The sequence below is a fragment of the Salmo salar genome, chromosome 07 (assembly GCF_965601325.2).
Source record: "Salmo salar chromosome 07, fSalSal1, whole genome shotgun sequence".
Classification (NCBI taxonomy): domain Eukaryota; kingdom Metazoa; phylum Chordata; class Actinopteri; order Salmoniformes; family Salmonidae; genus Salmo; species Salmo salar.
Genome location: NC_138297.1, coordinates 5121231 through 5135000, shown reverse-complemented (window position 1 = coordinate 5135000; position 13770 = coordinate 5121231). Strand labels below are relative to the sequence as shown.

The window sequence follows — 13770 nt, the reverse complement described above, 5'->3', positions numbered from 1 at the left end:
CTGTAATATGTGTTAATTCAACCCAATCCAGATATCTGTAATATGTGTTAATTCAACCCAATCCAGATATCTGTAATATGTGTTAATTCAACCCAATCCAGATATCTGTAATATGTGTTAATTCAACCCAATCCAGATATCTGTAATATGTGTTAATTCAACCCAATCCAGATATCTATAATATGTGTTAATTCAACCCAATCCAGATATCTGTAATATGTGTTAATTCAACCCAATCCAGATATCTGTAATATGTGTTAATTCAACCCAATCCAGATATCTGTAATATGTGTTAATTCAACCCAATCCAGATATCTGTAATATGTGTTAATTCAACCCAATCCAGATATCTGTAATATGTGTTAATTCAACCCAATCCAGATATCTGTAATATGTGTTAATTCAACCCAATCCAGATATCTGTAATATGTGTTAATTCAACCCAATCCAGATATCTGTAATATGTGTTAATTCAACCCAATCCAGATATCTGTAATATGTGTTAATTCAACCCAATCCAGATATCTGTAATATGTGTTAATTCAACCCAATCCAGATATCTGTAATATGTGTTAATTCAACCCAATCCAGATATCTATAATATGTGTTAATTCAACCCAATCCAGATATCTGTAATATGTGTTAATTCAACCCAATCCAGATATCTGTAATATGTGTTAATTCAACCCAATCCAGATATCTGTAATATGTGTTAATTCAACCCAATCCAGATATCTGTAATATGTGTTAATTCAACCCAATCCAGATATCTGTAATATGTGTTAATTCAACCCAATCCAGATATCTGTAATATGTGTTAATTCAACCCAATCCAGATATCTGTAATATGTGTTAATTCAACCCAATCCAGATATCTGTAATATGTGTTAATTCAACCCAATCCAGATATCTGTAATATGTGTTAATTCAACCCAATCCAGATATCTGTAATATGTGTTAATTCAACCCAATCCAGATATCTGTAATATGTGTTAATTCAACCCAATCCAGATATCTGTAATATGTGTTAATTCAACCCAATCCAGATATCTGTAATATGTGTTAATTCAACCCAATCCAGATATCTGTAATATGTGTTAATTCAACCCAATCCAGATATCTGTAATATGTGTTAATTCAACCCAATCCAGATATCTGTAATATGTGTTAATTCAACCCAATCCAGATATCTGTAATATGTGTTAATTCAACCCAATCCAGATATCTGTAATATGTGTTAATTCAACCCAATCCAGATATCTGTAATATGTGTTAATTCAACCCAATCCAGATATCTGTAATATGTGTTAATTCAACCCAATCCAGATATCTGTAATATGTGTTAATTCAACCCAATCCAGATATCTGTAATATGTGTTAATTCAACCCAATCCAGATATCTGTAATATGTGTTAATTCAACCCAATCCAGATATCTGTAATATGTGTTAATTCAACCCAATCCAGATATCTGTAATATGTGTTAATTCAACCCAATCCAGATATCTGTAATATGTGTTAATTCAACCCAATCCAGATATCTGTAATATGTGTTAATTCAACCCAATCCAGATATCTGTAATATGTGTTAATTCAACCCAATCCAGATATCTGTAATATGTGTTAATTCAACCCAATCCAGATATCTGTAATATGTGTTAATTCAACCCAATCCAGATATCTGTAATATGTGTTAATTCAACCCAATCCAGATATCTGTAATATGTGTTAATTCAACCCAATCCAGATATCTGTAATATGTGTTAATTCAACCCAATCCAGATATCTGTAATATGTGTTAATTCAACCCAATCCAGATATCTGTAATATGTGTTAATTCAACCCAATCCAGATATCTGTAATATGTGTTAATTCAACCCAATCCAGATATCTGTAATATGTGTCAATTCAACCCAATCCAGATATCTGTAATATGTGTCAATTCAACCCAATCCAGATATCTGTAATATGTGTCAATTCAACCCAATCCAGATATCTGTAATATGTGTTAATTCAACCCAATCCAGATATCTATAATATGTGTCAATTCAACCCAATCCAGATATCTGTAATATGTGTTAATTCAACCCAATCCAGATATCTGTAATATGTGTTAATTCAACCCAATCCAGATATCTGTAATATGTGTTAATTCAACCCAATCCAGATATCTGTAATATGTGTTAATTCAACCCAATCCAGATATCTGTAATATGTGTTAATTCAACCCAATCCAGATATCTGTAATATGTGTTAATTCAACCCAATCCAGATATCTGTAATATGTGTTAATTCAACCCAATCCATATATCTGTAATATGTGTTAATTCAACCCAATCCAGATATCTGTAATATGTGTTAATTCAACCCAATCCAGATATCTGTAATATGTGTTAATTCAACCCAATCCAGATATCTGTAATATGTGTTAATTCAACCCAATCCAGATATCTGTAATATGTGTTAATTCAACCCAATCCAGATATCTGTAATATGTGTTAATTCAACCCAATCCAGATATCTGTAATATGTGTTAATTCAACCCAATCCAGATATCTGTAATATGTGTTAATTCAACCCAATCCAGATATCTGTAATATGTGTTAATTCAACCCAATCCAGATATCTGTAATATGTGTTAATTCAACCCAATCCAGATATCTGTAATATGTGTTAATTCAACCCAATCCAGATATCTGTAATATGTGTTAATTCAACCCAATCCAGATATCTGTAATATGTGTAAATTCAACCCAATCTAGATATCTGTAATATGTGTTAATTCAACCCAATCCAGATATCTGTAATATGTGTTAATTCAACCCAATCCAGATATCTGTAATATGTGTTAATTCAACCCAATCCAGATATCTGTAATATGTGTTAATTCAACCCAATCCAGATATCTGTAATATGTGTTAATTCAACCCAATCCAGATATCTGTAATATGTGTTAATTCAACCCAATCCAGATATCTGTAATATGTGTTAATTCAACCCAATCCATATATCTGTAATATGTGTTAATTCAACCCAATCCAGATATCTGTAATATGTGTTAATTCAACCCAATCCAGATATCTGTAATATGTGTTAATTCAACCCAATCCAGATATCTGTAATATGTGTTAATTCAACCCAATCCAGATATCTGTAATATGTGTTAATTCAACCCAATCCAGATATCTGTAATATGTGTTAATTCAACCCAATCCAGATATCTGTAATATGTGTTAATTCAACCCAATCCAGATATCTGTAATATGTGTTAATTCAACCCAATCCAGATATCTGTAATATGTGTTAATTCAACCCAATCCAGATATCTGTAATATGTGTTAATTCAACCCAATCCAGATATCTGTAATATGTGTTAATTCAACCCAATCCAGATATCTGTAATATGTGTTAATTCAACCCAATCCAGATATCTGTAATATGTGTTAATTCAACCCAATCCAGATATCTGTAATATGTGTTAATTCAACCCAATCCAGATATCTGTAATATGTGTCAATTCAACCCAATCCAGATATCTGTAATATGTGTCAATTCAACCCAATCCAGATATCTGTAATATGTGTCAATTCAACCCAATCCAGATATCTGTAATATGTGTCAATTCAACCCAATCCAGATATCTGTAATATGTGTCAATTCAACCCAATCCAGATATCTATAATATGTGTTAATTCAACCCAATCCAGATATCTGTAATATGTGTTAATTCAACCCAATCCAGATATCTATAATATGTGTTAATTCAACCCAATCCAGATATCTGTAATATGTGTTAATTCAACCCAATCCAGATATCTGTAATATGTGTTAATTCAACCCAATCCAGATATCTGTAATATGTGTTAATTCAACCCAATCCAGATATCTGTAATATGTGTTAATTCAACCCAATCCAGATATCTGTAATATGTGTTAATTCAACCCAATCCAGATATCTGTAATATGTGTTAATTCAACCCAATCCAGATATCTGTAATATGTGTTAATTCAACCCAATCCAGATATCTGTAATATGTGTTAATTCAACCCAATCCAGATATCTGTAATATGTGTTAATTCAACCCAATCCAGATATCTGTAATATGTGTTAATTCAACCCAATCCAGATATCTGTAATATGTGTTAATTCAACCCAATCCAGATATCTGTAATATGTGTTAATTCAACCCAATCCAGATATCTGTAATATGTGTTAATTCAACCCAATCCAGATATCTGTAATGTGTGTTAATTCAACCCAATCCAGATATCTGTAATATGTGTTAATTCAACCCAATCCAGATATCTGTAATATGTGTTAATTCAACCCAATCCAGATATCTGTAATATGTGTTAATTCAACCCAATCCAGATATCTGTAATATGTGTTAATTCAACCCAATCCAGATATCTGTAATATGTGTTAATTCAACCCAATCCAGATATCTATAATATGTGTTAATTCAACCCAATCCAGATATCTGTAATATGTGTTAATTCAACCCAATCCAGATATCTGTAATATGTGTTAATTCAACCCAATCCAGATATCTGTAATATGTGTTAATTCAACCCAATCCAGATATCTGTAATATGTGTTAATTCAACCCAATCCAGATATCTGTAATAGTATTTGTTCACCACTGCTGAACAAGTTCTATTTGTCCTGGTTTTGTCTTTTCTTTATCCAGCTCCCGTTTTCTGCTTAGCCAACTATTTCATAATTAACGAGATGTTTAACGCCTAATGTTCTACACGATGCAGAACCAGATCTGGCAAACCAAGGCTATGATCTCAATGACATCTGCAATAATGAGCCAATATCCACCACTGTAGAACCAAGGTTAATCCAGATGTTTTGAGAGTCTGTGTGCTATTTTGATGTTGATTTATATGCATTAAATGTGTTCTCTCTCTCTTTCTCTCTCTCTCTCTCTCTCTCTCTCTCTCTCTCTCGACCCCTTCTCTCTCTCTCTCTCTCTCCTCTCTCTCTCTCCCTCTCCCCTTCTCTCTCCTCTCTCTCCCCTTCTCTCTCTCTCTCTCCCTCGACCCCTTCTCCCTCTCTCTCCCTCGACCCCTTCTCCCTCTCTCTCCCTCGACCCCTTCTCCCTCTCTCTCTCTCGACCCCTTCTCCCTCTCTCTCTCTCGACCCTCTCTCTCTCTCTCTCTCTCTCCTCTCTCTCTCTCTCTCTCTCTCTCTCTCCTCTCTCTCCCTCTCCCCTTCTCTCTCTCAGCCAGGCCAGATGAATCCAATGGCCCAGTTGTATTATCAGAAAGTGAGCTACTCTCCGTACCGAGACAGAATCCCACTGCAGATTGTACGGGCTGAGGTGGAGCTCTCTGCTGAGGAGAGGGCCTACCTCACTGCCGTTGAGAAAGGTAATATACAGCCATATTGTTACCTCACAAACATAGTATGTGAAAATATAGACCGTAAAACTTCAAATAAATGCAGCGTCTCAAATAGATGCCTTTCCCTTTTTACTAACCGGGCAATGGTACGCATTTCAGCAAATAAACGCCTGGTTCAAATAAACGGCAGGGCTAAATTCATTCTTTAAGAATTTACCATGAATTACCATAAATTGTTTACGAGTTTTAATGTTGGATTTGTCACATTAATTAATTAATTAATGACAACAACAACAAAAATGATGGTAATCATCCGTTTTTATCGCAAGTAAGAACTGCTAGCCGTTTGCTGCTAACAGCTGAGAACTGCTAGCCGTTTGCTGCTAACAACTGAGAACTGCTAGCCATTTGCTGCTAACAGCTAAGAACTGCTAGCCATTTGCTGCTAACAACTGAGAACTGCTAGCTGTTTGCTGCTAACAGCTGAGAGCTGCTAACAGCTGAGAACTGCTAGCCGTTTGCTGCTAACAGCTGAGAACTGCTAGCCGTTTGCTGCTAACAGCTAAGAACTGCTAGCCGTTTGCTGCTAACAGCTGAGAACTGCTAGCCGTTTGCTGCTAACAGCTGAGAACTGCTAGCCGTTTGCTGCTAACAGCTGAGAACTGCTAGCCGTTTGCTGCTAACAGCTGAGAACTGCTAGCCGTTTGCTGCTAACAACTGAGAACTGCTAGCCGTTTGCTGCTAACAGCTGAGAACTGCTAGCCGTTTGCTGCTAACAGCTGAGAACCGCTAGCCATTTGCTGCTAACAGTTGAGAACTGCTAGCCATTTGCTGCTAACAGCTGAGAACTGCTAGCCATTTGCTGCTAACAGTTGAGAACTGCTAGCCATTTGCTGCTAACAGCTAAGAACTGCTAGCCGTTTGCTGCTAACATCTAGCTTACTGGCAAATACAAAAACAGTCAACAACTTCAGGAATAAAGAACCCTGAAAATCAGCTGGTTGGAACCGCCAAAAATGCACAGTCAAAGAGGAGAAAAATCATTGTCATGGAAACTTTTTTATAAAGTTTTTTTTATTTTTATAGAGTCACACTAAGACAAAAGAAACGTGACACAGTGTGTAAATTATAACACATTAGTGCAGGAAATTAAGAAAGTTATTAAAATACTCAAATTTAACAATTAACTATACAAATTAGCAAAAGCTGTGTGTATAATTGAACTTTTACGGTATTAGTAATTATGTCAAAACCCAGAAATGTAAGAGTACTTTGTACTCTCTATCTACACAGTCTCATTTATCATCCTCCCTAATAATATCGTATCTGTCGGGAGCCGCACGTCAGGGGGGGGTACTGTCACAACGTCGACTGAAGGTGGCGCCTCTCCCCGTTCGGGTGGCGCTCGGCGGTCGTCGTCGCCGGCCTACTAGCTGCCACCGATCCTCTGTTCTTTTTCCTTTTGTTAGGTCTAGTTTAGGTTTGCACCTGTGTTGTATTAGTTCATTAGTGGGGGGTGGGGGACGGGGGGTATTTAGGCTTTCTGTTTAGGTTTGTTTTTTGTGCGTGATTGTTTTCGTCAGGTTGGTTAGGCTGGGGTTCGGTGTTTTTCCTCTGCCTGTGTATGTGTAAGGCTGATGAGTTTTGGGCTGCGCCCCTACTTTGTTTCCGGGCTCATACTGTGTATTTTGTATTCCTGCCCTGCCTTGCCTGTTTTTGGCTGTTTGAGGATTACGCTCATTAAACGTGTGTTTCACGGACATTTGTCTCCTGCGCCTGACTTCACCCCTCCTGCGTCCTTGAGTACCCTCCTTGACATTTTACATTTACATTTACGTCATTTAGCAGACGCTCTTATCCAGAGCGACTTACAAATTGGTGCATTCACCTTACAGTATCACCGTTGTCCGTGTTTCAAAAGACAACTTACAGGAACTTAAAGAAACTTGACTTACATTTCAAGTAACGATACTATTGTCAACAACAACAAAAAATGACTAAAACGAGTTTCTATTGTCAAAAATGCTAAAAGGTATTTCTTTGTCCTGACCCTATCTCCAGGGGACTATGGTGTGAAGCTGTGTGCGAGGCGGAGGTTTACGACAACATGGTCCTTAGCCCTAACTTATGCAATATATATACAAAAGTATGTGGACACCCCTTCAAATTAGTTGATTTGGCTATTTCAGCCACACCCATTGCTGACAGGTGTATAAAATTGAGCACACAAGCCATGTAATCTCCGTAGACAAACATTGGAAGAAGAATGGGCCTTACTGAAGAGCTCAGTGACTTTCAACGTGGCACCGTCATAGGATACCACCTTTCCAACAAGTCAGTTCGTCAAATTTCTGCCCTGCTAGAGCTGCCCCCGGTCAACCATAAGCTCTGTTATTGTGAAGTGGAAACGTCCGTCGGACTGCCAGATTGCATTGGCACTATGTCCCAACTGTAAAGTTTGGTGGAGGAGGAATAATGGTCTGGGGCTGTTTTTCATGATTCGGGCTAGGCCCCTTAGTTCCAGTGAAGGGAAATCTTAACGCTACAGTATACAATGACATTCTAGATGATTCTGTGCTTCCAACTTTGTGGCAACAATTTGGGGAAGGCCGTTTCCTGTTTCAGCATGACAATGCCCCTGTGCACAAAGCGAGGTCCATACAGAAATGGTTTGTCAAGATTGGTGTGGAAGAATATGACTGGCCTGCACAGAGCCCTGATCTCAACCCCATCGAACACCTTTGGGATGAATTGGAACGCCGACTGCGAGCCAGGCCTAATCGCCCAACATCAGTGCCCGACCTCTCTAATGTTCGTGGCTGAATGGAAGCAAGTCCCCCTGCAGAAATGTTCCAACATCTAGTCGAAAGCCTTCCCAGAAGAGTGGAGGCTGTTATAGCAGCAAAGGGGGGAGGACCAACTCCATATTAATGCCCATGATTTTAGAACGAGATGTTGGATGAGCAGGTGTCAACATACTTTAGGTCATGTAGTGTATCTCTCTCCTCCCTCTGTCCCTCAACCCTACCCTACTGTCTCCAGGGGACTATGTAGATGTGAAGCATGGTCTCTCCCCTAACCCTACCCCTCTGTCCCTCTGTCCCCTAACCCTACCCCTCTGTCCCTCTGTCCCCTAACCCTACCCCTTTGTCCCTCTGTCCCCTAACCCTACCCCTCTGTCCCTCTGTCCCCTAACCCTACCCCTCTGTCCCTCTGTCCCCTAACCCTACCCTACTGTCTCCAGGGGACTATGTGGGTGTGAAGCACGCGTTGCGTGAGGCGGAGGTATACTATAACATGGATGTAAACTGTCTGGACCCTCTGGGGCGGAGCGCGCTACTCATCGCAATCGAGAACGAGAACCTGGAGGTGATGGAACTACTTCTGGACCACGGGGTTGCTACGGGAGACGCCCTTCTCTACGCCATACGGAAAGAGGTGGTGGGGGCCGTGGAGTTGCTGCTGTCTCATAGGAAACCGAGTGGAGAGAAACAGGTAGGGACTGTGGAGTTGCTGCTGTCTCATAGGAGATCGAGTGGAGAGAAACAGGTAGGGACTGTGGAGTTCTCATAGGAGACCGAGTGGAGAGAAACAGGTAGGGACTGTGGAGTTGCTGCTGTCTCATAGGAGACCGAGTGGAGAGAAACAGGTAGGGACTGTGGAGTTGCTGCTGTCTCATAGGAGACCGAGTGGAGAGAAACAGGTAGGGACTGTGGAGTTGCTGCTGTCTCATAGGAGACCGAGTGGAGAGAAACAGGTAGGGACTGTGGAGTTGCTGCTGATCATAGGAGACCGCGTGGAGAGAAACAGGTAGGGACTGTGGAGTTGCTGCTGATCATAGGAGACCGCGTGGAGAGAAACAGGTAGGGACTGTGGAGTTGCTGCTGTCTCATAGGAGATCGAGTGGAGAGAAACAGGTAGGGACTGTGGAGTTGCTGCTGTCTCATAGGAGACCGAGTGGAGAGAAACAGGTAGGGACTGTGGAGTTGCTGCTGTCTCATAGGAGACCGAGTGGAGAGAAACAGGTAGGGACTGTGGAGTTGCTGCTGTCTCATAGGAAACCGCGTGGAGAGAAACAGGTAGGGACTGTGGAGTTGCTGCTGTCTCATAGGAGTCCTAGTGGAGAGAAACAGGTAGGGACTGTGGAGTTGCTGCTGTCTCATAGGAGACCTAGTGGAGAGAAACAGGTAGGGACTGTGGAGTTCTCATAGGAGATCGAGTGGAGAGAAACAGGTAGGGACTGTGGAGTTGCTGCTGTCTCATAGGAGACCGAGTGGAGAGAAACAGGTAGGGACTGTGGAGTTGCTGCTGTCTCATAGGAGACCGAGTGGAGAGAAACAGGTAGGGACTGTGGAGTTGCTGCTGTCTCATAGGAGACCGAGTGGAGAGAGGGGTGGGGGATAAGGTTGTGTGGTGTGTGTGAGAGAGAGAGAGAGAGAGAATTGTAGTGTAAGTGAATGTAATTGGATTATAATTCTCATTCACTATATAGGGATCTCTCTCTCTCTCTCTCTCTCTCTCTCTCTCTCTCTCTCTCCTCTGTCCTCTCTCCATCTGTCTCCCTCTCTCTCTCCTGTCTTCTCTCTCCCCCTCTCTCTCTCCTATTTCTCCTCTGTCCTCTCTCCTTCTGTCTCCTCTCTCCCTCTCTTTCTCCTCGGTCCTCTCTCTCTCTCCTCTCTCTCTCTCTCTCTCTCTCTCTCTCTCTCTCTCTCTCCCTCTGTATCCTCTCTCCCTCTCTCTCTGTCTCTCCCTCTCCCTCTGTCTCCTCTATCCCTCGCTCTCCCCCTTTCTCCTCTGTCCTCTCTCCCTCTGTCTCCTCTCTCCCTCTCTCTCATTTCTCCTCTCTCCCTCTGTCCTCTCTCCCTCTGTCTCCTCTCTCCTTCTCTCTCTCTCTCTCTCTCTTTCCTATTTCTCATCTGTCCTCCCTCTGTCTCCTCTCTCTCCTCTATTCCTCTCACCTGGTGGATTGTTTTTCTCCCCTGCCATCTTATCAGTTGTCACGGAGGTTCTTTCTCCCCCCTCTCTCTCCCGGTCCCCAGTTCTCTCTCTCGCTCCTCTCTGAATAACTGTGAAATGCATTTCTTCATCCATGCCTCAACAGAGAGAGACGGTGCGAGGGAGACAGAGAGAGAAAGAGAGAGAGAGAGAGAGAGAGAGAGAGAGAGAGAGAGAGAGAAAAATAGTCTTCACTCCTTAGAGAGATGAAAGAAACTAAACCCACTCTCTGTCACTCTCTACTGTATTTCATTTTCAACCCCACTCTCTCCTCTTCAAGGTCCTTTCTCAGGTCTTTCATACTTACCTTTTGTTTTGTCTTTCCCCCTTCTTTTCCTCCTCTCTTCCCCTCTCCTCCCTCCTCTCTCCTCTCCCTCCTCTCTTCCTCCCAGGTCCCATCCCTGCTGATGGACAGTCAGTTCTCAGAGTTTACTCCGGACATAACTCCTGTTATCCTGGCAGCTCACACTAACAACTATGAGATCATTAAACTACTGGTCAAGAGGAAGGTGGCCATCCCCAGACCCCACCAGATACGATGTGACTGTGTCGAGTGTTCCTCCAGCTCCGAGGTGTGATGGGAATTTATGTCAAATATAAATGTTTTACGTACCTTTTTGATATGACAATTTTTATTGTTTCCTTTCACAATATGACAACAATGCAATTGAATTCCATTTGGCATTGAACACACACACACGCCCCGCCATGCCCCGCAACGCCCTGCCAAGCCCCGCCACGCCATGCCACGCCACACCACGCCCCGCCACACCACGCCCCGCCACACCACACCCCGCCACACCACACCACACCACACCCCGCCACACCACACCACACCCCGCCACACCACACCACACCCCGCCACACCCCGCCACACCCCACCACACCCCGCCACACCACACCCCGCCACACCACACCCCGCCACACCACACCCCGCCACACCACGCCACACCCCGCCACACACCCGCCACGCCACACCACACCCCGCAATACCCCACCACACCCCGCCATACCACACCCCGCCACACCACACCACACCCCGCCACACCACACCCCACCACACCACACCACACCACACCCCACCACACCACACCACACCCCGCCACACCACACCACGCCACACCCCGCCACACCCCGCCACACCACACCACACCACACCCAGCCACACCACACCACGCCACACCACACCCCGCCACACCACACCACACCCTGCCACACCACACCCCGCCACACCACGCCACACCCCGCCACACCCCGCCACGCCACACCACACCCCGCCACACCCCGCCACACCCCGCCATACCACACCCCGCCACACCACACCACACCCCGCCACACCACACCACCACCACACCCCGCCACACCACACCACAACACACTACACCACACCACACCCCACCACACCATACCACACCACACCCCGCCACACCACACCCCGCCACACCCCGCCACACCACACCACACCACGCCACACCACACCCTGCCACACCACACCACACCACACCCCGCCACACCCCGCCACACCACACCACACCCCGCCACACCACACCCCGCCACACCACACCCTGCCACACCACCCCCCGCCACACCCCGCCACACCCCGCCACGCCATACCACACCCCGCCACACCACACCCCGCCACACCACACCCCGCCACACCCCGCCACACCACACCACACCACACCCCGCCACACCACACCCCGCCACACCACACTACGCAACACCACACCACACCCCGCCACACCCCGCCACACCACACCCCACCACACCCCGCCACACCACACCACACCACACTCCGCCACACCCCGCCACACCACACCCTGCTACACCACACCTCACCCCACCACACCACACCACACCACACCCCGCCACACCCCGCCCCGCCACAACCCATCACGCCCCACCACACCACACCCCGCCACACCACACCCCGCCACACCACACCCCGCCACACCCTGCCACACAACACCACACCCCGCCACACCACACCACACCCCGCCACACCCCGCCACACCCTGCCACACCACACCACACCCCGCCACACCACACCACACCATGCAACACGCCGCCACACCCTGCCACAACCCACAACGCCACACCACAACACACCCCGCCACACCACACCCCGCCACACCACACCACACCCCGCCACACCACACCACATCACACCCCGCCACACCACACCACAACCCACAACACCACACCACACCACACCCCGCCACACCACACCACACCACACCCCACCACACCCCGCCAAACCACACCACACCCCACCACACCCCGCCACACCACACCACACCCTGCCACACCACACCACACCCTGCCACACCCCGCCACACCACACCACACCCCACAACACACCACCACACCCCGCCACACCACACCCCGCCACACCACACCACACCCCGCCACACCCCGCCACACCACACCACACCACACCACACCCCGCCACACCCCGCCACAACACACCACACCCCGCCACACCACACCCCGCCACACCACACCACACCCCGCCACACCACACCCCACACCACACCCCGCCACACCACACCCCGCCACACCACACCACACCCCGCCACACCACACCCCGCCACACCAAACCACAACACGCCACACCACACCACACCACACCCCGCCACACCACACCACACCACACTCCGCCACACCCCGCCACACCACACCACACCACACCCTGCCACACCACACCCCACCACAACCCGACACACCACACCCCGCCACACCCCGCCCCGCCACACCCCGCCACAACCCACCACGCCCCGCCACACCACACCACACCACACCCCGCCACACCACACCCCGCCACACCCTGCCACACCACACCACACCCCGCCACACCACACCACACCCTGCCACACCACACCACACCACACCCCGCCACACCACACCCCGCCACACCCCGCCACAACCCACCACGCAACACCACACCACACCCCGCCACACCACACCCCGCCACACCACACCCCGCCACACCACACCACATCACACCCCGCCACACCACACCCCACAACACCACACCACACCACACCCCGCCACACCACACCCCACCACACCCCGCCACACCCCACCACACCCCACCACACCCCACCACACCACACCACACCCCGTCACACCACACCCCGCCACACCACACTCCCCCACACCACGCCACACCCCGCCACAACCCGCCACACCACACCCCGCCACACCCGGCCACACCACACCACACCACACCCCGCCACACCACACCCCGCCACACCACACCCCGCCACACCACACCCCACCACACCCCGCCACACCCCACCACACCCCACCACACCCCACCACACCACACCACACCCCGTCACACCACACCCCGCCACACCACACTCCCCCACACCACGCCACACCCCGCCACAACCCGCCACACCACACCCCGCCACACCCG

General features: G+C 46.7%; 1 protein-coding gene across 1 annotated transcript in view; it reads left to right on the top strand.

The window, feature by feature from the left end:
* Positions 1-13770, top strand: part of LOC106591872 (short transient receptor potential channel 5) — a 108997-nt gene that overhangs the window by 36006 nt on the left and 59221 nt on the right. The window contains exons 2-4 of the mRNA XM_082977328.1: positions 5234-5378; positions 8596-8846; positions 10739-10918. Coding sequence (XP_082833454.1) covers positions 5243-5378; positions 8596-8846; positions 10739-10918 — 567 coding nt within the window. The 5' untranslated portion in view covers positions 5234-5242. The remainder of the gene's footprint in view (positions 1-5233; positions 5379-8595; positions 8847-10738; positions 10919-13770) is intronic.